The sequence below is a fragment of the Furipterus horrens genome, unplaced genomic scaffold (assembly GCF_987537825.1).
Source record: "Furipterus horrens unplaced genomic scaffold, mFurHor1.1.pri manual_scaffold_11, whole genome shotgun sequence".
In the NCBI taxonomy this organism is placed as follows: Eukaryota; Metazoa; Chordata; class Mammalia; order Chiroptera; family Furipteridae; genus Furipterus; species Furipterus horrens.
Genome location: NW_028327181.1, coordinates 2,540,804 through 2,568,364, shown reverse-complemented (window position 1 = coordinate 2,568,364; position 27,561 = coordinate 2,540,804). Strand labels below are relative to the sequence as shown.

Genomic DNA, 27,561 nt, shown 5'->3' with positions numbered 1-27,561 from the left:
GAGCACCCAGCCTGGGCCCTGGCTGCGCAGTGGGTGCAGAGAGAGGGCAGCATTTGGGCCAACTCCCAACCTGCCAGGTGCAGGCGGGGCGTCTGGCTCCCCGCCTGCCACCACAGCCCCATGAGTGAGCCGGACGTGCGTCCCCCACACCGTCTTCCCGCCTACCACCCCGGTCCTGGCAAGTCTCCCCCGCTCACCATCCTCCACCCCCTGGGCTCAAGCACCCTGTTCCCAACCTGCTTTGGGACATTTGTCTTCTTCGCAGGGGACCACGTATTTGACCTAGTGAAGGCTACAAGGAGAAGAGACGCCCAGTAAAAAACTCCACACGAGAAACGTTGCGACCTCATCCTCAGCAACTCTGTTTGGTTAGTAGCACTGCATGTCACTCACAGCGGACACCCAGGCGCGGGCCTTGGACGGGACACTCAGGCACTCTCAGCGACGGGCGGGAGAGGAGCACCAGCTCTGGCAAAGCTGCCTCAGTCTCAAGCGGGAGGACCGCCGTCCGTGTTTTCTGTGGCTTTGTGTCTTGTCCTGTGACTTCGGAGGCCCCATTTGTTTGTCTGATGGACCCGTCCTGTACAGATGCTGTCACCGTAACAATTTCATGAGCATAACTAAGGAAAACCTACTCTCCCGCTTAAGAATGACAGAAGTGATGGTAACACCTCTGCCCACAGTTCATACCAAGCAGTCAAACAGCAGTTAAATAGTGGCAAGTGATGTATTTGGCTTAAAGAAGCGTGTGTTACTGAAGTTAATGCAAAAGTCTGGCCTCCACGCACGGTCTTATTAAATATGTATCCTAAGGGATCAGTCGTCTGTTATCAATGGGGATAAATAAACATTTCTGTCGAGTTTGGCATCAGTTTTTCAATGTGCTTCCTCAAAGCAGTTGGTTTGTGGGGTCAGGCTGGAGAGGATACCTGAACCGAGAGGTGTGCACGGCAGCCCCCCCGGGGCTGCCAGGTTCTGTCGCGGGTGCTGGTGGTGGCTGGTTCAGGGCAGAGGGGGGCCACGGTCACAGGTGCTGCAGAGCTTCCTGTCCTTGCTCCGTGTACCCGTCGTCACGGTGGGAGTTGGCCCACTGGCCAAAAGACTCCTGGATGTGCACGTTCCTCTGCGTGTTGGCCAGACGCTTCTTATCCCGGGAGAAGAAGCTAAACCTTCGGAAGGAAAGAAAGAAGTGAGCGTCCGCCCTCGGGCACACACTTCAGGTCTCTGCCACACCAGGGACACAACAGCAGCAAACGGCAGGAGGGAGCAAACCAAGTCAGGGCGTGGAAGGCGGACGGGGAAGTGGGTCGGGCTGTTCTAGAAAGCAGCTGGGGTTCTGTGTATCATGGCCACGGCACCTCGGGGGTGGCGGTGTGAGCGCGTGTGCACGCGTGTGACACGCGACACCTCAACCACTACGAGGGCTTCTCCTCACAAGTGCAAGTAAAAAGCTACTAGAAACACACGTGGTGGGTTTCTTAACCCCAATGATGCAGAGGAAGTGACAGGTGAAAGCCGTGGGCGATGTAGGATGATTCTGATATAAAAGGCGAACGTTTGCATGTAGTCGTGTGTGTAATGATTCAGGAAACCAGGTCCCAAGGCTATTACTGCTGAGGGGGAAGCGAAAGTAGGTACCGAAGGAAAATGAGACCATTAAAAAGATACATTAATAGGGCACCTGGTTCTCTGATTAGATGCTCACTGTGAATGTCGCATGGGAGTGAAATCTGGGAAAGCGCATTTTGGAGTGTCCCAAACATTTATGGTGAAAGCCTTTAGAAGTTATTGCTTCTATTAGAAATAGCAAACGGAGACCAAGAGGTCTTTTGAAAACAGCTGTGACTATTGATCACTGATCAGAGTGAACCATCCAATGCCAGAAAGATCAAGGTAGACATCACAGGCCCAAAGCTTAGGAGGTGGCCCATTTAATACAAGGTTTGCTTTAACCCCACCTCAGCAGAGACGCGTGAGCCTCTCCCAAAACCCGTTCTGAGCTGCCAGCTGTCCTTTGACCCTCCCGCCCTTCCCTAGGATTCCTTTCATTCTCACGGAGTTCTCCTACGCGTGCATTTTGGTCTCTGACCTTGGTAAGCGCTGTAATTGCTGTTATGCTTCCCGGGGGCAGGGACAGGAATGAACCACTGAGAAATCCAAGCTTCAGATCAACTATTTTTAGTTCCTTGTGTCTGTTCACCTATCAGCTCTGTGTGTGTGTGTGTGTGTGTGTGTGTGTGTGTCACTCACTGTGTGTATGTGCGTGCGTGCGTGCGCATGCTGTGGCCTGTGGCGTTCAGTTTTAATCACATCTGGGTGAAATGATTTTACTAGTCTGTGGTTACTAGATCCTACAATCACTTCCTACCAGGATAAAGTGGTCTTTTATCGTAAAGCCGGGACACGCCAACTTTAGCTGGAGAAATTCGCCCTCCCGGCCAAGGTCTCTTTTCTCTACATCAGATGTGCAGTGGCTGAGGAAGGCACAGTTTCCGTCCCGGGTCACTGTGAGCACTTCCCAGAGCTGGCCAAACAGAGCAGCCACACCGCACTGTTATGGGTCCCCTCAGCCTGACTCAGGCGGACATGCCACTGGCTACTTCCTGTCCAAGGGGACACAGACAGAATCAGCACATCAGTCCCCTCCTTTGCTTCTCTCTCTTTTTTTAAAAAAAAGCAAGATCAAATAGCTTCCTGAGGACGGCTTGGCAAAACACAGCGGTTTAGAAAGCTGGGGCGTGAAGATCTTAGACACAGTGTTAGCATCACTCTGGGGGCGGGGGTGTCACAGCGGGCGGTGATTACTGACCCGTCACTTAACGGAACTTCTTTACTGGATCATGGACAAGGTGGTTTTAGAATGGAAACAGAAAAGACAAAGAGAGTTATCGGTGACGGAGCCGAGACAGCCAAGGCCTCACGCGTGCGGTGTGTCGGGAGTCGCGCCCGACACCCGCGGCCCGGAGGCACACGCGGCGACGGCCATGCAGCCCGCGTGGCCGGGGGAGCCAGGCCAGCCCAGCGGCAGCCGCAGCGAGCATTCCGAAGGCAGAGCCCAAAACAAGACCAGAAACACGCAGTGCCTACGAGGGACGCAAGTCGTCGCACAGGCTGCAGCGTGGGGTCGTCCAGGATCAGTCCGGCCGCCACCATGGGCATTACGGCTGTAAAGATCCTGGTCGGGAAAGTACAGACAGACACAGAGAAGATAAACCCGGGGGGCATGGACGCTGGCCCCCTCCTCCCACGTGCCAGCTCAGGGGCGGGCTTCGGTGACACCTTCTGGCTGGAACCGGGCCCCCACCGTTCACACGCTGAAGTCCCAACCCCAGGGCTTCGGAACGCAACCTTCTTTGGAAACAGAGTCCTTGCAGATGTTACTAGCTCAGAGGAAGCCATACCGGAGTAGGGTGGGGCCTCGGGGACAGGCGTGCACACGGGAAGAAAGCCACGTGAAGATGAAGGGAGAGACCAGGGTCATGCTTCTGGAAGCCAACCAAGGCCAGAGGCTGCCAGCAAAGCACCGGAAGCAAGAAGAGGTCTGGAACAGGTTCTCCCTCACGGCCTCAGGAGGAACCGACCCTGCGACACTGTGACCCTGGCAGTCGAGCCTCCAGAACCATGAGAACACACTTCTGTTGTTGAAGCCGCCGGTTGGTGGCACTTTTGTGATAGCGTCCCTAGCACACCACCATGGTACGTGACAACCCGCCGAAGGAAGACAGGGGCTTCGCAGGCCTGGGCGCAAGGACGCACAGAGTCCAGACCTGCTGTGGGAGGCGGTGGTGACGCCCCTGGGTGTCTCCCGGCACGTCTGCCCCGCCTGCCGGAGCTGCAGACGCCGTGTCCTGGAGGCAGCCGGAGCAGCCAGGCGGACGGGAGCTGAAGCTGGGCGCCTCGGCCGCCCGCCTGCCTGGGGCATGAAACGCCCCCAAGAGTGACCGTCTCAGATGAGGTCTGGGCATTCCCTGTAGGTTTGGATCACCTCTGATGTACCCCACAGGGTAGCTGGCATCGTGGCAGAACCACCTGCATGACATCTCATGGTGACAGCAAGAAGAGGGGAGACCTCTTGCTAAAGGAACGGGCCCGATCCCTGGAGGCCAGGCCAGAGGGCACAGTTAGGTTTCCAAGGGCTCCAAGCCACACGGTTCTGCACCCACCTTTGCCAGGACCCCTCTCTTAGCACGACAGGGAGCCCCCAAAGACACAGTCTGTGCGGGGTGGCCTCGGATGTAGGGGGGAGGGTGTTCTGCCTAGAGAGATGTTCGCCTACCTGGACATGCTGGACTTCATTTGGGATGTGACTGGGGCCAGACTGATGCCCAGGGGCCTGGGGACACTTGGAAGGTTCCAGCCAGGTGACTGCCTATGGGGCTCACTAAAGGACAGCCCCTTGCCCTCCCCACCGCAGGGGCCTCCCTGCAGAAGCCACCTCCTCTAGAGGGACAGCTGCTTGCCCGAAGAAGACTGACTTGTTTTGGCAAAAGCTTATGTCCTGGATACGGTGTGGTGGGTTAGAAGCCCCTGCCACACGTCTGGAAGACAGACCGAGGGACGCTCCCGCAGCGGCGTTCAGGCAGTGGCATGTGCCGCAGTGAAGAAGCTATTTCTGGGCTGAGGCAGGGCGGGCGGCGGGTAGGAGGGCGGGGACAGCGGCTGCCACTGCTGCTGGGTACCTGGGTGGCGCCGACCCCAGGGCCAGCCTCTCCGGCGTGGAAGGCCAGCTGTCTGCTCCATGGCCTCTCGGGCCGGCCCTCTGTCCCCTCTGCCTGCTTCCTGCCTGCGGGTCAGCCCTTCCGCCCTGCTCAGCGGAAAGCAAGCTGTGTGCACATCCGTGGGACCCCGATGGAGAGCTAAGGCCACACAGAGGGGACGCGGGTGCCTGGCGTCCACTGCGGATGAGGCTGGAGCCGCTCAGACGCTCCCGCGTGACCTGCCGGCGAGGTGCCAGCCCGCCCTCTCGGGCCAGCTGCTTGGTCACAAGCTATTCTTGGACCATCCCCTGGGCACCCTGTTTTGACTGGCAGCAGGGTTTCTAATTCCCTGGCGCTGCTCAGCCCAGAAATGCAGACTCTGGCGTCTCTGGCTCACGGGCACTTGGGAGATAAGGGAACTGGGCAGCCAGCCCACAGCCAGCGCTGGATGGGAGGGGGTGAGGAGAGCCGGGCGGGAGGCGGAGGGCGCGGGTTACATCCTGACCTCCGCCCTTCCCAGCAGCAGGACCTAAGACATCCAGGGACTTCTCCCAGCCTCGCCTTCTTCATCTGAGAAATGGGGCTCAGCTCTGAACCTCTGAATTGGGGGAAGACGCCTCGGTTCAAGCGCTCGAGGCCGGTGAATCCCCTTCCAACCTCCACGGCAGTTACGGCCGTCACGGCAGTGGTGGCGGGGAAACTGGTCTAGGGCACGGAGCTGAGCTGGGACGCAGCCGTGAGCTGCACTCAACGGACCGTGTGACCAACACCCTGAAAAGAAAGGACCTCAAGGGACCAGGCAGGCCAGACGGGTGCCAGGAGTGAGGGCTGGAGCGTGACGCAGGCATGGAGACCTCTGAAGAACGGCCATTCCCTGGCCCCCAGGGAAGACTCGTCCCTGCCCCAGGCTCTGGGCTCCGGGGCCACACTGATGACACTCTCAGGCGGCAGCCAAGAGGGACAAAGGCGACCAGTGTCCTGCCTGGGCTGGTCAAAAGCCTTTTGTGCCAGTTTGATTTTCTAGTTACCCCCTCTCAGTCCAGGGTGGCCCGGAGCGCGCCACCTGCACTCTGGGAATGGGAGACTCTGATTTCTCCCTCCCTCCCTCCCTCTTTGTCTCTCTCTATCGCTCTGTATGTGTCTCCCTGTCTGTCTGTCTGTCTGTGGCTCCCTAATTCCAGCTGCTTCTCCGGCCAGTCCCAGAGCCCATGATAATCGGGAGAAGGACTTGGAAAATGGGGTCCCAGAGTCCTTTCCGGAATGATCTGGAAATAGAGGATCAGACACTGCAACCTATTCAGGCGCGGGTAGAAGAACTAGTGGAAAAAAAGCTACTTTCTGATAACTTTCCTCGGGGTTCCACAAGTTTGAGATTTGCAAAAGCCCACTCTGAAGGGCCCGTTTCAGGGCGAGGGGGCCGGGGTCAGAACCAGAGCTCCAGAAGGCGCCCTTAGAGCCACGTCCAACTCAGAACTGCGGCGCCGGAGGCACGGAGACGCGGCACACGGGGAATGAAAATGCTAGAAAGGTCTGATTTTTGAAGCTCTGGGACGAGCCGAAGGCAGCAGACGCCGGTCTCCTGGCCTCACCCGGGAGGGCCTGTGCGGCTTAGGAAACTGTCTCAGCTTCGCCAGGTTTTAACCCAAAGCCGTCGCTATTACAGCACAAGACGGATTCTGCTCATCCTCACGGGCGGGCAGGGGCTGGCGGAGAGATGGGAATTTCAGCGAAGCTGCTCCCATTTCTTCCCAACCTCTGGATGAGAAGCCCTCAGCGAGGGTCTCCTGCGCACCGAGGGCCTCACAGAATCGAGGCCGAAGGGCTCCCCTCCCCCGAGATGGGCTACGACCTGTCTGCCTTGCACTCGCTGTCGGGATGCGGAGGAAGCTGGTTTTAACCTTGCTGGTTCTGGGAAACAGTTATCCCTAATCAGAACTGGGAAGCGGCCCCTGCCGCCAACCCAGCACAGCACGATCGGGACCAAGCACCCTGAAGCTGGCAAGAGGCCTGGAAAGGAGCCAACATGGACCCACACGGTAGAGGCGGCCGGCTTCCCTCGGGCCACCAGGCCAGCATCTGAACGAGGCACTCGCGCCCAGAGCGGAGGTCTGGCCCTAACAGGGCAGACGTTTCTCACTCCCTGTCCACCAATGCTGAGCGTTAAGTCCAGTCACAGGATAAGGACTAGCCACGAATTTCCAAACAGCACTGGAATGTAAAGGTGGCCTCCAAGTAACACCTCGGTTCCTGTCCCCATGTGCCTGGTGGCTTTCCACCCACACCATGGGCTTCCCCAACGCTTTCGCTGGGGTTTGGGGGGAAGGGCCAAGGCCTCCCCTGTAATTAGCCTCGGTACAGCCAGAAGGCCGAGAGGCAGGAAGAACACAAGGCTCCCTGCAAAGAGCTGAAGCCACGGCGCCGGGGCCGGGCTGCCTGGGTTCGAACCCCAGCTCTGCCGCCCGTTAGTGGTGTGACCCGAGGCAGGTGGTTCTTCTCAGGGCCTCCGTCTCCTTGACTCTGAAACGGGACGACAGGGCCACAGTGAGGACACAGTGAGGTCACCTGCAGGAACAGGGTCTGGCACTGTCCTCAGTAGACACTGGCCAACTAGACCAGAGCTTTTAACCCTCTATCTGAAGGGCTGCAGGGGTCAATGAGCCTGAAATTGTTTGCAACATTGCCCATGCCCCTCCCCCACACAGGGAAAGGGTCTACAGACTCTCATCACCGTCTCAAAGGGGTCCTTGGATGCCAACAACCGAGGAGCAGCTTTAAGTCTAGTTGAGGGCAAGGACTGGGTTGCTCTTTCTTGGGTGATCCCCCGACCCCGCCACTTAGCACCCAACTCTGCATGTTCAGAATTATGTACCAATAAATACTTAATGGAGAGACAGAGGGACAGGTGGTGAGTCACCAGAAGAACGCACAGATGGTGTGGACCCAGGGCCATTCTAGACCTCCCGGAGCTGGGGTCCCAAGCCCTCAAGCAGCATGAACCTCCCCCACCCGCTGTATCTGCTGTTCTCAAGGACACAGCCCACCTGATACACTCAAGGAACACCTGAGACGCAGCCACGGGCCCCACGGCCTTCCCGCCCCTCTTGGCCTTTCCCAAACTTCTCTGCCCAGGGGCCTGTTGGGGGAGCTCAGCATCCGGGTATGAAGATGAACTCAAAGTCAAGGCCAGGCCCCACGTGCTCTGGGGTCAGGCCCGTCTCAGCAGGAGGTGGTTAGTGACAAGCCCGGTCCTGGAGCAGGTGCCCGGAAGTGAGAGGCCGTGTGAACTGCCAGGTCAGCCGCGAGCGAGCAGCCCCGTGTGCCGGAAGCACACCACTTACAGTCGCTTGATCCCAGACTCTGGCTGGGGGGACATTCTCGGGTGGGCGATGGGCGGAGGCTGAAGGATTCGATTTTCCTCTTCTGTTTCTTCACTGGAAGGATTGAGAGGTGTAAGACAGAAAAGTCAGAAATTCGACGAGAGCTGGAATATTCCAGAAGGGGACTGTCTGTCTGGGAAGGCTTGTACTTGGAATAAGGAGACCTAGGAGGATGGCACCAGCGGCCTGTGGCCAACAGCCTCTCTGCCTGGGGTCTGGCCAGTTAAGAGGAAGGCAGCGCTGCGTGTTGGTCTCTGCACAGTGACCTGAATGTCCAGTGTGGCGGCGGTCAGCCACAGCGCCCACGGAGCGCTGGACACGGAGCGAGTGCAACGGGGAAACGGAATTTCAAATTGTGTTTGATTTCGCTCACTCCCACAGACACGTGGCTGGCGGCTCCCATCCTGGGCAGTGCGGCTTTCCTACGTGCAAGGAGGTTATTGACCTTGGAGCGGAAGGTGGGCTGCACAGCTCCCCCATCTCCTCGCTGCAATTCCAAAACCCCCAAAAGTTCTGAAAGTCAAAATTCACTTTTTGGTCACTCAGTGGGGGGCAAAACCTGACACGAACTCTTGTGAGGCTGTTTACAATCTTAATTTATCCCATTTAGTACCTTTTGCTGCAAATCTGTTAATGTATTTTATTTTGGGGAGCTGCCCCAGATCTCACTGGTGGGGGCAGGTTACACACAGGATAGAGAGTATTCCTTCCCAACAGCCGGGAAGGTCTGAACTGTAAAATGCGCCCGAACCTGAGAGTCTCCGAAGGGGCTGTGAGACCCCAGAGCGGACACAGACACGACCCTTGTCATCCAGGAGCGCCGCACGCCCCGGAAGGAGCCGGCCCGGGAGCCCCCAGGGACCCACCTCTTGTAGTACGCCAGCTCCTCCTGCAGCAGGAACACCTTGGACTTGAGCTCGTTCCTCTCGTGCAGCACGTCCCGCAGCTCCTGCAGCGTGAATCGGGGGCGGTTGGGGTCTTTGAGGTCCATGGCGGCCTTCTCCGCCTCTGAGATGCTCTCCTCTCCGCCCGGCTCGGCCTGCAGGAAGCAGAGATGCCGAAATGGGTTCCTGGCGGCCACCACCGCGCCCACTCCGCGCCCCGTCACACAGACCTGCCTGCCGACGGCGCTATTTTAGGGACTTGCGGGGGCCTCCGCTGCCGGTCCGTGCAGTCAGTCCCCGGGAGACGGAAGCCAGCAGCCACCTGTTCACCGTTCGCCTTCTCAGTCCCCGGGCCCAGGGCGCCCGCACCTCCCCACCAGACTCAGGGTCTCATTACAAGTAGCATTCAAAGGCCGCCAAGGAAGAGAAACAGCATCCCCACCCCGCCGCCACCTCCGCAAACCTGCCTGCTTGCCCTTCCCCGTGTCCTCTCCTCCTATTGCCACCACGACCGTTGCCGGCTTGGCCAAGGTTGCTGGGAGCACAGCCTACGCATCATTCTGTTTCTTTCCACTTGACACTAAGTCTCATGCCTTTTCCCATTGTTACCGGCCTTCTGGTCAAGTCCTTTCTTCCCCAGTGGCTGTGGGCATTGTCACTGGAGTTCAGGGGAATCCCAGCACGGGGGTGGGGGTAGGGGTCACACGTATGGATCCCAGCATGCTAAGTCACCTGATCCAGGCCAGACCCAAACCCGGCCCTCCCACCCTCTGCCATAGAAAGGAGTTTTTAAAAAATGATAAAATAGCCCTGGCTGGTGTGGCTTCGTGGTTGATGGTTTGATTCCTAGTCAGGGCATATGTTGGGGGCCAGGTCCCCAGTTGGGGGCATGCAAGAGAGAATTGATTGATGTATCTCTCACACATCAATATTTCTCTCCCTCTCTTCTCCTCTCTAAAATTAAAATATTTTTTAAATAATAAAGTACACTTAACATACAATTTACCATTTTAAGATACACAATTCGGTACTGTTTAGTACATTCACAATGTTGTACAACTGCAGAGAATGTTGTAGTTCCAGAACATTCTCATCACCCACAAAAGAAACTCCACCCCCATCAGCAGTCACGCCCCATGCCCCTCCCCCAGCCTGCTTTCCCTCTCTATGGATTTGCCTGTTCTGGATGTTTCCTATCAATGGAATCACATAACACATGGCCTTTGTGTGTGGCCTCTCACTTGGCAGCATGTTCTCATGGTTCATCCACATTGTAGCAGGTGTCAGTGCTTCGTTCCTTTTCCTGGGTGAGTAATATTCCCCTGCCTGGCTAGACGCCACCCCCGCCCTTGTTTATCCTTTAGTCCACTGATGGGCACTGGGGTTGCTTCTAGCTTCTGACGCTTGTAACCGATGTGCCAGGAACATTTGTGTACAGCGATTTGTTGGGACACCTGTTTTTAGTTCTTTGGGGTACACACCTAAAGAGCAGAACTGCTGGGTCACAGGGCAACTCTGTTTAACTCTGAGGAGCTGCCAAACTGTGTCCCCCACAGCTGCCCCACTTTCCGTTCCCACCAGCAGGGCAGGAGGGTTCTGCTTTCTCCACCTTGTCACCAACACATTTCTTCCCTCATTTTTTTTTGAAAGCAAGGAAGTTTTTTGCAAGCTGCCTCGAGGCAGCCAGCCAACCCTGCAGGAGGCCCGTACTGAGCTGCAGCGTCCCATCACCAACTGGAAGGCGTGGACAGGAGCTCAGGACGAGTGGGGAAGCTCTGGAACAGGGTGAAGGATTGAAAGAGAGACCCTCCCATGCCCCCATCCCCCCCCCTCAAGACCCCCCGCAGAGCACAGTGACAAAGGACCTCAGCCTAGAGGGGTGACGCCAGGTCAGGATGTTGAAGGATCCAGAAGGCATCCTGGGAGCGTCAGGACAGGCTGTTCTGGGAAAGGACACTTGAAAGGAGACACCACCCACCGGGGCAGATCAGGTGACAGAGGAGCCAAGTGGCAGCAGGGGCAGGGGGAGTGGGTGTGGCCTGGAGTCAGCAGGCAAGGGGGGCAGCAGGTGGCCGACACAGCCGCCCCCCCCAAGCCAGCCGGGCAACAGAGGGGGGCCTCTTCCCACCCAAGAACCAGGGCAGGAGGGGTTGGGGGCTGAACTTCCCAAGACGGCACTGCAGGTGTTGCTGGTGGCACCCATCAGGTGCGCCGTGTTGTCAGGGTGCAGCTGGTGTTCAGCTCCCCGGGACAGCTACACGCTCGCCGGTACTCCCTGCCCAGGACCGTGGACGGCAAGTGCCTGGGATACAGCAGGCACTCCCCCAGGCCAACCACGGAGCGTCCTTGATGCCCAGTAGCTGTGCCTGCCGGTCACTGAGCTGATGCGGTGACCCGGACAGGTGCAGGTGGGGCGACGGCACACACGAATAGAAACTTACAGGGCGAGGACGGCAAACTCTAACTGGGAGGATCAGAGGAGGCGGCGTTACTGCAGATGTGGTCTTTGTGCACGGGGTCTTGACGGATGTGTAGGAGTTTGCTAGGCCCTCGTTCCCCCAGCCCCCGGCCCCATTTCATTGGGCTCTCACTGAATTCTAAAATGTTTCATCAAGAAGTTTAGATTGGAAGATTTCACACTAGAGTCTGCGTTTGGGGGTTCGTTTTGGGTAAAAATGGGAGCATGGGGTCACCCCGGGCGCACACGGCGACACTGGGCGGATGCTGCGTGGCTGCCGCTCCCTTCTACACGCCCTTCCCATGGCTGCTGACACCTCACCCCTCCGCCCTTTCTGCCTGGCCCCTCGGCACCAGTGGCCCTTCCCTGGACCCGAATCCCAGGCTTACACACGCTCCAGCCCCGCCTCCCGACAGCTCAGGTCCTGCCGTTCACCGGGCTGTGTCCTGAGTCTCCCCGCGTCTGCGGCAGGGGCCGCTAACCCAACAGTATCGCCTTCCGCCCAGACATCGGGGGTTCCCGTGAACACTGGCGCTCAAGCTGGGGTCCTTCCTTGCTTACCCCCCAGGTCCCTGAGAACCTGGGTTCTTTTTCTCTCAGGGGGAGGAGCGCTGTTTTATGGGGGAGTGCCGTGATCCCCTGAAAGCACGGGAGCTTCCCAGACACCAAGTCCTGGCTTCTGGGGCCACTGCCTGGGGGCGCAGCAGTGGGACCACCCAGGGCTCCGGCTTCTCCAGAGGCCACCGGGCCCTGACGCGGTGCCCAGGGCTGCCCCGCCCACCCGGCCGGCCCGAGAGAGACGGCGAAGGCTCGTCCCAGCACAGCACCTGGCCTGTCCGCGGGCCTTCTAGGCTTACGGCTCCGGGGACGCGGAGGTGGCTCGGGTTATCTATCGTGGGTCGTCCGCTGGTCCCACGAGGCACTGCAGGCACAGCCTGTGGGAGATGCCCCGAGGCCCCAGCTCTCCCTGGGGAGGCCTGAGTCAGACCCACAGGCTGTGGGGCCTGTCCAGAGAGGTGTTAGGGAGGCCCTGTCTCTATCAGGACCTTCAGCCCGAGGCCTGGCCTCCTGGGCGCGCTCCCCGCTGCCTGGCACATCAAGGCCACGTCCTGTGCGCCGGGCCCAGCAATGGGGGGCTGGGAGGGGAGGACTACCATGCATGAGTTCAGCCCGAAAACCCAGCCTCCCGGGAAGGCTTCTGTCAGGACTGGAGACAGAGACTTCAAGGCGGTAGCCATTAGCTTTCCAGTTTTCTCACGGATTTTATATTAAGTCCTTTGGACAAGGAGTCCCCCTCATTTTCTTGAGGGTGTATACGTCTGTGAACATCTCCAGTTAAAATATGGGGAACTGGGTGAACTAGAAGTCTTGCTGAGTGGAGAAGCCAGCCAGGGCCACCCGGTGTCTGATTCCATTCCCATGAAATGTCTGGAAACAGGCAACTCCAGAGAGACAGCAAGCGGACCCGTGGTGGCGGGGGCCGGGGGACAGAGATGGGAGTGACCGTTCCTGGGCCCAGGCTGCTTTCTGGGGTGACGGAAATGTTCTAGGAAGTGGCGATGATTGTACAATGAAGTGAATGTCTAAAAACCACTGACTTGTACACTTTGCTTGGTTGAACGGTTTGGTACATGAATTCTATCTTAATAAAGATGTCATAAAACACATGGGGAGCCCCGTCTACTGGAGATCACACTCAAAGGGCAGTGACCCCGCCCACAGATGATCGTAGGAATCAAGGGGTGAATTAGAGAGCCTGAGGCGACCGATTCCACCGCAGCCCCGGATCCCTCCGTAGCTCCCATGTGCCCTGCCCGATCCAGCCCCCCAGCCCAGCGTAGCCTGCACATCCTCTGGTCTGGCTCGCGCTCTTCCTCCCGCCTGGCATGGCCGGCCCCACTTTCCGCCCCTGCACCCCCCACCCACCCCGTAAAACCCGCCTCAGCGCCCGAGGGCCTGCGCGGCCCTTGCCTGTCCGCTCAGAACCCGCTGCCCGCTGCCCCCGCCACGCTCCCGTGGCCCGCGACCCCAGCCCGCTACTGGAGCTACTGTGTCAGGTGAAGCCCGTTCCCCTCAGTGGTCAGACAGGAAACTGACCACCGAGGAGATGGCCGGGCCCCAGGTCACAGGGCAGCAGGTGGCAAAGCCACCGCCAGTGCCTTCCCTGTTTGAGTGACGAGATTCCTGAATCCCACCCGGCTCCGAGGGACAGAGCCCAACCCGGTGAAGCTGCCCTGAGTTTGGAAAGAAGCTCCGCGGATTAGTCACAGTTGTTACCTGATGTAACTCCTCTGCTCCTGTCCCGCCCCGTGGGTGCCGACGGGAAACTGAAACCCACAGGCAGTCGGGCCAAGGAGGTGTGAGATGTCCCTGTCCTTGTTGCTGAGGAGGCCTGGAGCAGGGCTCGGAGGCTTGCGGCCCAGGTTTGGTCCCGCCTGAGCTCCGTGGGGCGGGGAGCTTGGAAGGGTGACCACCCAGGCTTCGCCTTGTGACTCTTTGGCGTCTTCCCAGTCCATCCCGCTGCCCTAGGTCTGGTCCAGCCCTCACCGTTCCTGCCTGGATCATTGCAAAGGGCCCCCAACAGCCATGTCTGCTGCCAGCTCCTTCCCGGGTCAACCTGCCGTCCATAAACTCAGGGCGATCCCGTCGGCCCCTGGTGAGACCCTGTGAAGGGATCCTCTCCCCCACTGCTCCTAGTTCTGTGTGTGGCACGCTCGGCCCTGGCTCTCTGGCACGCAGACAGCGGCGGTTGTCTCTGCCTGGCCTGCATCCATTCCCACACTCTCTGGGCCGAGCGTTGCAATGTTCTCCTGGAGAAACTCTGCTTTCTCACTTCAGGGGCGCACAGCTTGGATGGGTGGCACCGGGGCAGCCATGTGGCCACGGAATGGACCACATGCACATTCAGGATCTCAGGCCACAGTGACAGGTTCAGCGGTGGGCCGATGAGCGGCTTCCCAGGGACTCTTGCTGGGAATTTGGGAAAGAGGCCATTTCTTTCCATTGCCGTTACAAAGCTGGTCGAGAACCAGGGGCCACTGTGAACCCAACACCAACACAGAAGGTCATAAATGAATTCCCGATGGCATCATTTGGGCACCTGGGACTAGCTACACCTGAAGCTACCCTTAACGCAAAGCTTTGAGTTACACAGCTAAAAATTCCTTAAAAAAAGAGAGAAAGAACGAAAGAAAGAAAGAAAAAATCCTTCCCCCATTTTAACTTCGGTTTCTGTCAGTTTTAGCCAAAAGCAGGCCCTGACCTCCCCTCGGAAGACCTCTCTCTCTTCCCTCCCCGTTTCCCAGGTGCCTGTCCTTCAGACAACAAGCAGTGTCTGGCCTGAATTCACAAGCTGCTTAAGAACGGTGCCAGGACGTGAGCCAACCTGCCGGTGAGCTCATCGGCGTCACCGCCCGCACCTGGAGCCCGGGAGACTAGCACGGCCCGCGCCCCCAGCTGCACCCCCACACGCTCAGGAACCAGCTGGCGGAAAAAGCGAGGCCTGCGCTTCTCTGAGACGGCACGTCTGCCCTCGCCCACCTATCAAAATGCACCAGACGCCGACACCCGCGGAAGGAGCGGGGGACACGGCCACACGGCAGACACCTCTGGTGCCCGGGTGCCAGCTGCAGCCGTGTCATCCCATCCACGCGACAGGGCGCCCCCGCCGGCACGCGCTTTCCTTCCATCTTTGTCCCGGGATCTCCGCCACACGGGCAGCATAGGGCGTCCCCCTTAGCGCGCCGGGGGCCGCCACTGGGGGATAAACGTCCCGAGCCTTTCTCCCCCAGAAAACAGGTTCTGGAAGGCGCTCTGCGTGCTGCTCAGAGGCGCCCGCCGCGACCTCCACCCCACGCCCCCGGCTCGCTTCTCCTCCTCCTCTCTAATGGCTCTGATATTTGGGATCACCGCCGCCCCCACCCCGCGGGGAAAACGAGGCGGCCGTGCAGCCAGAGCCAGCTCGCAGACCCCGGACCTCAGCGCGGCCCCGCCTCACCTGGGGCTCCGGTTCGCCGTTCTGGCCGAGCTCCCCCTGCAGCCTCTCCCGCAGCCTCCCCAGCTCGGCCCGCAGGCTGCCCATCTCCTGCTCCTTGGTCTGCAGATCGGCCTCCAGCTCCACCTTCTGCTCGATCAGGGACTTCCCCTGGGCCTCCACCACGGTGATGCGGTGCCGTAGGTCGTGGTTGATCTTCATCAGCCGGGTCTGCTGCTGCTGCAGCTGGGGGGACAGACAGGCCACTGGGTGGGGTGCCACGCACGGGAGCTCAGGCAGCGCCTGGCACAGGTGCCCCGCTACACGCGTGGGCCACGCGTGCCGCACACGCCTCCCCTTGCTTGGCGTGTGTTCACAGAACGGTGTTGATGCCAGAGATGGGCACTTTGTGTATTTACTGTGATAATCTGATGACCGATGGAAGATAAGTGCCTTGTTAGTACGTGACAATTTCCCAGCAGACGGAAGTTACATGCCTTGAGAAAGGGGTGTCCTTTTCTTTCTATTTTTTCTTTTGATTTGAGAGAAGAAAAGGAGGGAGGAAGAGAGAGGGAGATTGATTTATTGTTCCAGTCATCCAGGCATTCATTGGTTGCTTCTTGTATATGCTCTGAGCAGGGATTGAACCCACAACTGTGATGCATGGGGATGATGCTCTAACCAACTGCGCTACCCAGCCAGGGACTAGGGTGTCTCTTTCTAATTCAAGCAGAGACATTGTATAGGTTCTTGGAGCAGCCTGGTGGGCATGAAGGGGGTGGGCCCCAGAACCATTTATTCAAGGGGGGGCCTATTCTGGACATTTCAAATAAATGGAATCATGCAGTATGAGGTCTTTGTGCTGCTGACTTTCATGTAGCATGTTTTTGAGGTTTATGCAGGTTGTATCGGGTGCCAGTGATTCGTCCTTTTCGTGGCTGAGTAATATTCCCCTGGATGGACACAGCAAAGGCTGATGGGGCCTCAGGACCGCCCCAGGGTGTGTGTGGCAGGAGTCAGGTCACAGGAAAGGGCCACACCCCCTCCTGCTGTTTCAGGACTAGGCCAGCCAGCCTCAGGCAGGACTCCCCGCCACCCCCACGGAGCTCACGGAATGCTACCCGTGGGGACAGGAACCTCCTGGCCGGGGGAGTGGACACAGAATACGGGCTCGTCACTTACAGCCTCGACGTCCTCGTTCTTCAGACCGAGCTCCCGGTCCTTAGCACGGATCTCGTCACGCTGTTTGTCCACCACCTCCTTCAGCTTCTTCATCACTTGCCGCTCCCGCTCCGACATGCCTGGGGGGTGGGAAGCGAGGCCTGGGGGTGAGTCCGCCTGCCTGTCCTGTTTGAACCACCTGCCAGTTCCCTGCTGAGAGGGAAATGGGCCCCGGGGCCGCCTCCGGCCTCAGCTCCTGTTCACCCCGCCCCACGTTGCTCCGTCCCATCCAAGTCTTTTCTGCTGGCCTCGCCGCTCCTGGGCCGGGCATTCCCAAACAGGTGGTCACCCCCATACATGAGCATCCCCAACACCCCTGGGCCACTGCTGCAAGGCAGGGCCTGGGCCACGGTTTGGGGACCAGAGGACACAGCTAACATCTTCCCCCAGAAGCGGGTATCCACGTGTGTGGGGTGGGGCTGAAACTGGATGTGGGCAGTCTGGGAAAAAGCCACAGCAGTGTTTGTTGTTTGCTCTCTGAGCACCTGCCCTACAACAGGCTCTAGGGTGCGGGGGACACCAAGGGCCCAGCTCTTAATCCTTGGCGGGGGGCAGACTCCACGCCCAGCTAAGTGGGGGCGGGTGGAGCATGAATCAGAGAGAGGAAGCCCAGCTGTCAGCAGCCACGTATCATCCACCTTTATGGGCGTCTGTGGCTGTAAGACCCAGAGGCGCTGAACAGAATGGTCAGGGTTCGGGGCTGAAGCTGGATTTCTGGGACTCAATCCTGGCTTTGCCCCATATCTGCTATTGACCGTGGCTGGTTTTCTCCCTTGCAAATGAAGATCCTGTGGCGTCCCCCACCTGGGGCCGTGAGGTTGCAGGGGTTAATCTGTGAGCAGTGCCTGCAGGAGGCCTGGCAGAGAGTGAGTATCAGCTGTCCTTTTATCTGTAAGATGGAAATACCAGTCCTCCCTCCCCGGAGGGTAGAGGCGGCAGGAGCTACAATAAAGTCCCGGAGTGGGAACAACAGTGCCTTGAAAAATTAAAGGAGGGTGAAGGGTCTTTAAAAGACTCAAGGACTCTGTCCCAGGCTGGGAGACTTCTGAGCAATCGCTTAGCCCACCCGCAACTCGGGATGCGGAGATTTAAAGAGACACGTGGGACTGGTGTTGCAGGAGCCACCTTTGTAGCGCAAAAAAACGGCAACAATCTAAACGTCCCCCAGCAAGTGCACAGTCAAATAAACAAGGCCCTTCCACACGGTGGGACACCATGTCACTGGTTAAAAGACTAAGATACAATGTTACATGGGAATGGCGAGTAGCAGTCACAGCAGCACCATCCATAATGGCCAAACATTGTAGCAATGGGTAGAAAGAGCCCAGCCCTGGCTGGTGTGGCTCACCCTGAGAACCAAAGAGTCACGGGTTCGAGTCCCAGTCAGGGCACAGGCCTGGGTTGTGGGCCAGGTCCCCAGCTGGGAGTGCGTGAGAGGCAACCACACATTGGTGTTTCTCTCCCTCTCCTTTTCCCTCCCTTCCCCTCTCTCTAAAAATAAATAAATAAAATTTTTAAAAAATAAGAAAGAAAGAAAGAAAGAAAGAGCCCAAACATCCGTTGACGTTTGGATAAACAAAAGGTGGTCTCTCTGGTCTAGCCAATGGACTATTACCCATAAAAAGGAGTGGAGCACTGATTCATGCTCCACCACAGATGAGCCTCGAAAACATGATACTGAGTAAGGGAAGCCAGACACCAAGGCCACATATTTCACGACTCCATTTATCTGAAATATCCACCGTGGGCAAATCAATAGGGACAGAAAGTTGATTAATAGTGGCCTGTAATTGGACACAAGGCTTCTTTTTGCGGTGACGTCAAGTTCTAAAATTAGATTGTTGTGATGCTTATACGTACCACTCTGCACATTTAGTAAACATCATTAAAAAAACAAAATGTATTTCCTTTCCTTTTAATGTGAGGGTGCAGGGCCCATTTTTATTGAGCTGACATTCCTACCAGGGACTCCTGGCTTCCACAGGAATCTCCCCTGGTAGGAAAAGTCAGCACAGCTGTCCTCGGACAGCGCCATGTTAGGTACTTCTCCACAGCCCTGGGAGTCAGCCCTGGGAGTCAGCCCTGGGAGTCAGCAGTTGTCATTCCTATTTGGCAGGTGAGGAACTTCAGGATGGGACCAGCAAGCACATCCCAGCTCAGTTTTCCTCCTTTCCTGGCGATGGTGTTATTTGCCCAGAGCCCAAGAATTTCCCAGACCCTGGAGCATAGCTTTGTGCCCCCATCTCCCAGTCCAACGGCTTGGCCACCTGTCATTTATTTCCGCGTGTGCTAACAAGCAGGTCCCACCGTTGCCCTCCAGCTGACGGATGCCTGAAACCGAGGGCAGGGAAATGCTTTTGCATCTGGAGATGTTCAGGGCGTGGGGGACAGAGCACTGCCGAGGCGGCTCTGAGCACTGGGCCGCCCAGGGCCAGCCCCTTCACCCCATCTCACGGGGGCACCCCTGAACCCTGCCTTTCCCCGAGGCACTCAGGCTCACTCGGCAGGCCGCACCTTCCGCCAGGGACCCTCTGCCTTTGTCCCTGTGTTCCCATGGTTTCCCGTGCAAAACAAACATAACCACTAAAGGCAAGCCTGGCGCCTGCCTAGCCTCTCCGCGCGGTGGGGGCTGCTGGGGAGCGACAACCCAGCCCCCCGAGCTAACCCTCTGGGAGCCGGCGCCATGCGAGACGCCAAGGAAGGGCGTCTCAAGTCACGCCTCGTGGGCAGTTTCATGGCAAACTGGGCAAGGACGCGGAAGGCTGAGCCACGCTCCCCGCACGGCGGCATGCACACGGAGCAGCGACACCCACGGCAGTAGCTCACAGCACTTGGGCCCACCCCTGGGACCCTGAGCCTCCGGGTGACCCTCGGGCCGGCAGGGGAGTTCCCAGGTCAGCCCCAGAGGCCTCCCATGCCCTGCAGAAACGTCCCAGAGGAAAAGATGGCTACGGGCTCCCCGATGAGCTCGACAAACTGACCACATGGCACGTACACACAAACACTCGTACCAGAAAGTTCTCAGCAGCATTCTTCCTAAGAGCCCCACGCTGGAAACGACCCAAAAGTCCACCAGCGGATGAACATATAGGCCAAGTGTGGTCTAGCCACACAGTGGAATATTACTAAGACATGAAAAGGAGCAAGGAAATCTCTGCCTCCGCTTTTCTCAGCTGTTCCATAAGGAGCCCGCACTAGTCACAGTAATAACAGCTCACACGTGCTAAGAGCACGTGCTGTCCGCACGTTAATCCGTTTAACCCTCACAGCAAGCTCATGAGGAAAAGGTGGTTACTTCCGTTTTTATGTTGGGCGCTCAGGCACACAGAGGTCACGTGGCCTGACCAAGGTCACTCAGCAGTACGTACTGGGCCTAGGAGTCGAACCTGGGCCCATGCGTACAGCCACTGAGACCCCCGTTTTCACATCTCAACCAAGGAAACGCAAGGAGAACAGAGTTCCAGCACCTGCACCAAACATCGCCTTTTCTCTTGGTCCCTGCATTCCTCATCAGTGTGCTCCTTTAGTCCCAGGGAGTCGTCACCACACTTCAGGCACCCCACAAACGTCCATCCGCCACCCCATCAAACGTGGGGAGGGGGCTTGCGTGAGGACCCAAGATGTTTACTTGGACGAAAGGCACGGGTCTGAGAATCCCTGGGGACCACAGGCAGCCCCTGAGTGGGAAGAAGCCCACGGGGGGGGGGTCCAACCAGATCCCTCTGTGTGCTTCCCCAGCACCAGCAGAGGGCCTGGATGGAAGGTTCTAGATGACTGTTGGTAGGATGAATGACCCTTGAGGGCTCCAGCACCCTTCAGACCTGGGTTGCTATCCTGGGGTGCTCATTGCCAAACACAGGCCTAGGACAGGTACCTCCAATTTCTCCCCACACACTTCAAATAAAATCTAAACCTGCGCCTCTAAGAAGCTATGTGATTGGACCCCTGCTGATCCTTCAAACCTCTTCTTTAACCCTTGACCGTCTTCTCCATTACACTGGCCTTGGTTTTCCATAAACACTGATGCCCCAGGGCCTTTGCACATGCTTCCCTCCCATGATATTTGCATGGCTCACTCCATCACTTCATTTGTGCTCAAGTGTCACTCATCAGGGAGGGTTCTCTGATAGACGTATGTAAAGAAGCCCTTCACCAAAGCACCTCTATCATATCCCCGTTTTACCTCTTCCATGCCACCAGCCACCACCGGGAACAGGGTCCTCCATTCATTGGCTTCCATAGTTACCACCTGTCTGCTCCACACTAGCACAAGCTTCCTGAGGACAGATGCTGCCTCTTGTCCAAGGTGCAGCCCCAGTGCCCAGAAAAGTGAGGGATCTGTAACTACTGAATGAACCTCTCAGCTTCAACATTTGTCATTAGGCTACACAATGTCCCTCGGGCAGAGTGACGGCGACAATAGGAGACGAAGGTCTGGAAAGGAGAAAGCACTGCACGCCACTGCTCAGGGACCGTCACCATCAGTCACTGGTGAGGACCGTGGGGACAGCCTTCTCCTGACCCCCCCAGGCCCACCCCTCCTCTCACCTTCGTGTTTCTGGAACTCCTCCTCGGAAAGGCTGATGTCCTTGTGGGAGAGGTTGGTCATGAGCTGCTTGTTCTCTTCCTGCAGCTGGGCGATCTGGGACAGGAGGTCCTGCGCTTCCCCTCGCCACACGTCCTCCACCAGCTCCAGCTCCTGCGGAGGGGACAGGCCAGCGTGGGGCCACAGCCTGCAGGAGCGGCACCTCCTCCCGGGCTGCGTTCCCCAGGACCGGCAGGCCTCAGCCACCACTGGCCTGCGTGGCAACTTTGCAAGGACCAGGAGGCGCCCTTCCTGCGTTAGGACCGGCCAGGACAGAACCGCCCCAGGACAATGCGGAGCCCCAACTGCACTTGCTGACCATCTAGACAGGAGAGAGGAGTGAGCAGCCCGGAGCTACGGGGACCCCAACATTCCCATTCTCTCCGGGGAGCCCTCATCCCTGACCTTGGGACAGACCCTCAGCCAGGACAAACCTCCCTCCAAGGGAGACAAGAGGCTGCAGAGACCCTGGGGCGGCCGCGCGGCCCCAGAGCTCCCCGTATGTCTCACGCAGGGCTCCCTCCCAGACGCCCTCATATAGGGGCTCACGGGCTCGTGTGAACACACACAAGCTTCCTCTATTAAAATAGTTTCGTGGACAGCTGTCATCAAAGAAACAGATAATAACAGGTACTGGCATGGCTACAAGAAATTGTAAACCCCACGCATTGCTGGGGGTGGGGTGCAAAACGGAGGGCAGCCTGGCAGGTCCTCCAAGTGTTAAAGTTTCCATATTAGGGGGGCCCCTCAAAACGGAATTATCCTCTGGAGGGTGGGCTCTGTAGGACAGGCTTCCAGTGCGCCTGCCCGTTTCATGGTGGGTGATTTACAGGCGCACCTGCCCACACCGCGCTGCGCATTCAGCAGTTTGGGACCAAAAACGGCAGGACCCCCATGCCCCACCCTCTCTATTCACCCATCTCACCCTGAGCGACTTTTCTTTGTTTCCCCGGATAAAGGAAGCCCTGAAAGGGAAATGTCTGGCCGATGTGGAAAAGGTAAAACAAAAAATGTCAAAAGCACTAAAAGGCATCAAAATCAGTAAGTTCCAAAACTGCTGTGAGCAGTGGGAAAATAAAGTCTCAATAGGTGTGTTGCATCAAAAGGAGAGGACTTTGAAGGTGACTGAAACTTAAACATGTTAGAATAAACACACAATGTTTAATTAATAAATTGTTTGTTTTTTTGGTCATATGACTGGGCAATTCCACTTCTAGGATCTTCCCAGGAGAAAATGAAAACATGTCCACACAAAACACACACGTCGACGTTCACCCCATCACTACACACAACAGCCAAAAGAGCGAAACAACCCAATGTCCATCCGTGCACTGCGTGTGTGAATACAATGTGGCCTCTCCGTGCAATGGAATATTACTCAGCCATGAAAAGGAACGAATTATGACACCTGCTACAATGCGGATGATCCTTGAAAGCATTACGCTAAGTGAAAGCAGCCAGACACAAGGGGCCACATATTGTAGGACCCCACTAATGTGCAATATCCAGAGGAGATAAGTCCACAGCGGCAGAAAGCAGACCAGCAGTTGTCCAGGCCCAGAGAGCTGGGGGGTCAGGAAGGAGTGACTATTAAGGGGTACGGGTTTTCTTTTCTGAGTAATGAAAGTGTTCTAAAACTGATTGTAGCGACGGCTGGACAACTCTGTGAATAGACTACAAACATTGAATTGGATGCTTTAAATGGGTGAATTGCATAACATGCAAATTATATGCAATAAAGCTGTTACCAAAGGAAAATAAAAGGCCTTTTGTAAAACCATAAACTGAACAGAACATCATCGCCGTTGCCTGTGTCGGATGTTCTTGCAGTTTAAAGCACGGATACAGCCCTGGCTGCTGTGGCTCAGTGGACTGAGCGCCAGCCTGCGAACCAAAGGGTCACTGGTTCGAGTCCCAGTCAGGGCACAGGCCTGGGTTGCGGGCCGGGTCCCCAGTTGGGGGCACGTGAGAGGCAACCACACATCGATGTTTCTCTCCCTCTCTTTCTCTCTCCCTGCCCCTCTCTCTAAAAGTAAATAAATAAAATGAAATATTTAAAGCATGGATACAATTCAATTTGTTTCCATCACTAGCTGATCTTGGACAAGTTATTCAATCGTTGGGAGCCGTGCAAATGAGGAAAATAGCGTAATATCTACCCCTGAGGGCTGCTGGGAGGACTGAATGGTTAATAGGTGTGAATCGTCTGGAACGGCGCCCAGCACCCAGAGCGGGCGGAGAACATGCGAGCAGACTGCTGTTCCTCCGCCAGCCCCGGTGGCCGGATGTCAGCATCACCTCCATTCACCTTCTAAGTAAGTCCCTACATCCCATCCTCTTTGTCAGGAAGCTCACGGCACTGAGGAAATGAGATCACAAGCAAGTGTTTGCAGAGCTGGCTCAAGGTCACCAGGAGAGGTGAAGAGCAAGGCCAGAAGGCAGAAGTGCTGACGGAATTACAGAGTGGGCATGCGACCTTGCCCCGTGCAGGGGAGGCTGGGGGGCCCGATCCTGTGCGCACCCCCCCCCCGGCAGGGGCGGAGTGCACAGAGCCCCCCCACATATCAGTCAAGTATAACGGGCTGGGGCAGGCCAAACAATGGATTTAGAAGACATAGTACAAAAAGATAATGTAATTAATAATATGTTTTGTAACTACGTGAGAGGATGAATGTTAACCAAACTTATTCTGGCGATCATTTCACCAGAACATATACTTGTATCCAATCCTTAGGTCGTACACCTGACACTAATACACTATGTCAATTACAGCTCAATTAAAGTAACGTGTGACATTGGTCCCATGTTGAAATCATAAAGGAATGGGCAAAAGCAGTTTACAGTTAGTTCTTCCCATGGAAAGACACGCAGGTTATGACCGTGATGACGTGAACAAAGGCTCCATGAACTCAAAAGAACGTCACTCATATCCGTTATCCTACTTCTGCCCATCCCTGTATTTTGGACGGACTGGGTTTGAGATGTTACAAGTTACCCTCATCTGTGTCTTTTCATTAACGCGACAAGCCACGTGATGTTTCCGTGGGACAGCGCGGTAGTAAACATTTGGGTCCCCGAGGGCCAGGACCTCATCTGTGGTGGTCACTGCTGTCTCCCAGAGCAGTGCCAGGCACATAGTAGGTACTCAATAAATACATCTGCTTCATGACTAAATGAACAACATATGCTACTTACATTATGTGCAACTGTACCCACACAGCCACTGCTTTCTAACGCCCATCTGTGTTTTCCCTGCCCTTCCTGTCACCCAGCCCCTGCCCAAGGTGGGGACCCGCTCTCCTGTTCTCTCTCTGCACAGGTCACCTAGGAGGGCGTTTAGCTGCACTGTGTCCACGGGGTTCCGGACTCAGTAACCAGGTAGAACAAGGAAGAGAAGAAGGGAGGAAGGAAGGAAAGAAGAGACAAGCCGGTAAGACCAAGGACATTTTCCGCGTCTGTGGAAATAACACCTTGAAGAGCCTCTGAGACAGTGGGGGTGGGGGCGCAGATCCCCATGAATTCAGTAAAGGGGCCCGGGGCTGGGACGGGTAAAGGGACGGAGCCCTCTGATTTATGAGCGCTCCTCCTGTGTTTACAAACAAGCCCTGCTCTGCGCTCCCTGGTGTTGACTCCCCAGCTGACAGCATTCCACAGGCGACAAGTGCAGCGGGCCGGGAACTCCAGCTGACGCCGGCCTGTGGCCTCCGCTGCCTCCCAGCCCCGCTGCAGAACCAAATGCCAGGGCTGGGGACGCGGGTGCCAGGACTTGCGTGACCTGAGCTGAGCCCCTTGGCCCCTGATTGCATGAGAGGAGTCAAAGATCCCGTCCCACCCTGAGAGATGGGGTGAGGGTGGGTCCCCAATATCAGACTATGAGCACCTCAGTGGAAGCCCCTCCAGGCCTGAAACAAGGTTAACACTTGTAAGCCCCCCCACCCCCCCGCCACTGCCGCCGCAATGAGCCAGGCTCTGTCCTGGGCCCTTTATGGATGTGAACTGCTTTAATGCTCACCCCCACCCCACAGGATGGGAGCGGCTCTTGTCCCCATCTTACAGCTGGGGATGCTGAGGCCCAGAGAGGCTGGGTGACCTGCCCAACGTCACAGAGCCCGTGACCAGCAGGGTTTGAAACCAGGCTCTCTAGCTCCCACGTCCCCGCTCCTGGGAATCCTGACAGTAATTACAGGCCTGGGCCGTTTTAAATGGGCCACTGTGATCTGGGAAATGCTGCCTAACTTGGGTGTTTGAGTTTCCTTTCTGACCCCAGGGCACAGGGACCCATGAGGACAAACACAGTCCAACCTCACAAACCCTGGTGCCCCTGACCCCCCACGCCCTGACCCCCCACGGATGCAGACAGGGCTACTGTCCGTGAAAACACTCGGACCTCAAAGTACCTGCACGACAGGGGATGGCCTGCCTGCGAGGTTCAGAGAGGCTAAGTGTGTTTCCTGAGGCCACACAGCAAGCCAGAGCCGGTTAGGCACCCTGGTCCCCCAAGGAATGACGTTTCCGCCTATTATCAGTGGAAACGGCCTGATAGGAGCTTCCTGGGCTGAGGTTGGGGCAGGAAACCACAGTCCCACTTCCTTTTCTCCAGGGACCTCGTCTAGACGCCTGGCCCAGGGGGAGGCCCTGATCCATGAGCCCAGAGGGAATGTTGTTCATAGGACAGAAGCTTAGCTTTAAATCTGCCCCCATTTAAACAGATGGGGAACACACATTCGAGGTCTCTCACAGGGGGGGCTCTCTCAGCAGGAGCTGGGGACACATCCGCCCCTCCCACACAGCCCCTCTGTTTTTTTAATCTGTGAAATGAAGATAATAATTCCTACCTCACACAGTTCTGTGAGGATTAAAGATAAAATCAAGGAGGGGAAAGCACCTCAGAGCACAGGTTACTAAACCAGAAGGGAGCTTTGGGAAGCAATTTACAAATAGGAACCCAGAGACGGGGAGTCAGTGAGCTCAGTGGTTGGTGGTCACATCCCCTTTGCTCTCTGGGGGTTCTGAGGGAGAAGGAAAAAAGGGGCTTGGTATTTCGTCGTCTTGGGTAACACCGAAGGGCAGGAAGCGGATTTCGCTTCTCAAAAAAGGTAATATTACCTAGGCATTTTAGGTAACACCCCATTTAATTCTTGTAAGGTGGGTCCTACTACTACCACCATTTGACATATGAGGAAATAAAGCACAGAGAGGTTAAGTAACTCCCCCGAGGTCACAGAGCCAATAAACGGTAAAGGTGGGATTGGAACCCAGGTCTGACTCCATAGAACTGCCCTTATTCCCTGGGGTGGTCTATGACAGGTGCCTCCAGCTGGGCAAAAGAGGAGCAGGGGCCTCCCTTACTCGTCTGTCACGCGGTCGGTCCCCTCTCATCTGGTCCCCCCTGTTCACACACGTGTGTGTGCCCAGCGCTCAAAGGCCCTGGGGTCCCGGTCCCACTGCCCGGATGGGCTGACGGCGGAGGCCGCGGCTCACCTTCTGGTGCTTGCGCTCCTTCTCGATGCGGTCCATCCTCTCCAGGCGCAGACGGTCTAGCTCCAGGCGCAACTCGTCCAGCTCGGGCGCGACGTGGTGGCGGCTGACCAGCACCTCCAGGATCTCCAGGACGCGCACGACCTTGGGCATGAGGCGCGCGATGGCCTCGCAGCCGTGCTGGTCGATGACCCGCTCAAACTCGTGGCCCACCAGCGACGCGATGTCGTACACATCCATGACTGTGAGTTCCGCCACGTTCTTCTCCAGCACCGAGTCGGCGGCCGACCCCGGGTCCTCCTCCATTGCCCCCCGCCCGGCCTCTCCCCGACCCCGCAAACTAGTGCAACTCCCAAACTTGCCGCTGTCGGGGGCAGCGCCCGCAGGGCCCACCCCGCGCCGCCGCGCCGGCCCGCGCCTAGCTGGCCCTCGGGCGGGGGCGCACCGGGCGGCCGGCCCGCGTCGGCATGGGCGGAGCGGCGCCCCGGGAACCGGCTGAGAGCGCAGGGTGCGGGTCTCGGCGCTGGCTCGGCCGGGATCCTGCTTCCAGGCCGGGGGAGGAGGAGGTGGAGGAGGCGAGGAAGGCGCGCGTGCGCAGGCCCGCGGCGCCTCCCAAGTTGGGAATCCGAGTTGGGAGCAATGGAGGCGCGGGGTCTGGCTGGAGAGGGAGCCCCGCTGCCCTCGGAAACAGTTTTCGCGCGAGTGTCGTGCCCACGCGCAGGGCCTGGGAAGGAAGGGCAGCCGCCGCTGCTCCGGGAAACTTTGGCTGCGGCGGAGCCGGGTGGCCGACTCCCCCCGCAGGGATGCCGCGCCCCGCCCCGATCCCGGCCTGGAGAGGGGCGCGTCCCTCTTCAGCCGCCCGAGGGCGCCCTGAGGTCCCCACGGGCG

General features: G+C 57.5%; 1 protein-coding gene across 2 annotated transcripts; it reads right to left on the bottom strand.

Annotated features, from left to right (window-relative positions):
* Positions 1-837: 837 nt before the first annotated feature.
* On the bottom strand, positions 838-27,561 carry RILPL1 (Rab interacting lysosomal protein like 1). Of its 2 annotated transcripts, XM_090290718.1 has the most exons (8): positions 26,677-27,561; positions 21,159-21,309; positions 16,572-16,690; positions 15,414-15,635; positions 8,941-9,113; positions 8,036-8,128; positions 2,810-2,833; positions 838-1,169 (listed from the first exon to the last, which is right to left on the bottom strand). In XM_090290718.1, the coding sequence occupies exons 1-8, from the start codon at positions 26,977-26,979 to the stop codon at positions 1,025-1,027; spliced, it is 1,230 nt and encodes a 409-aa protein (XP_090146844.1). In that variant the 5' UTR covers positions 26,980-27,561; the 3' UTR covers positions 838-1,024. The 2 variants fall into 2 exon arrangements, with proteins under 2 accessions (XP_090146844.1, XP_090146845.1); XM_090290719.1 differs by lacking the exon at positions 2,810-2,833 and having other exon boundaries at positions 26,677-27,559.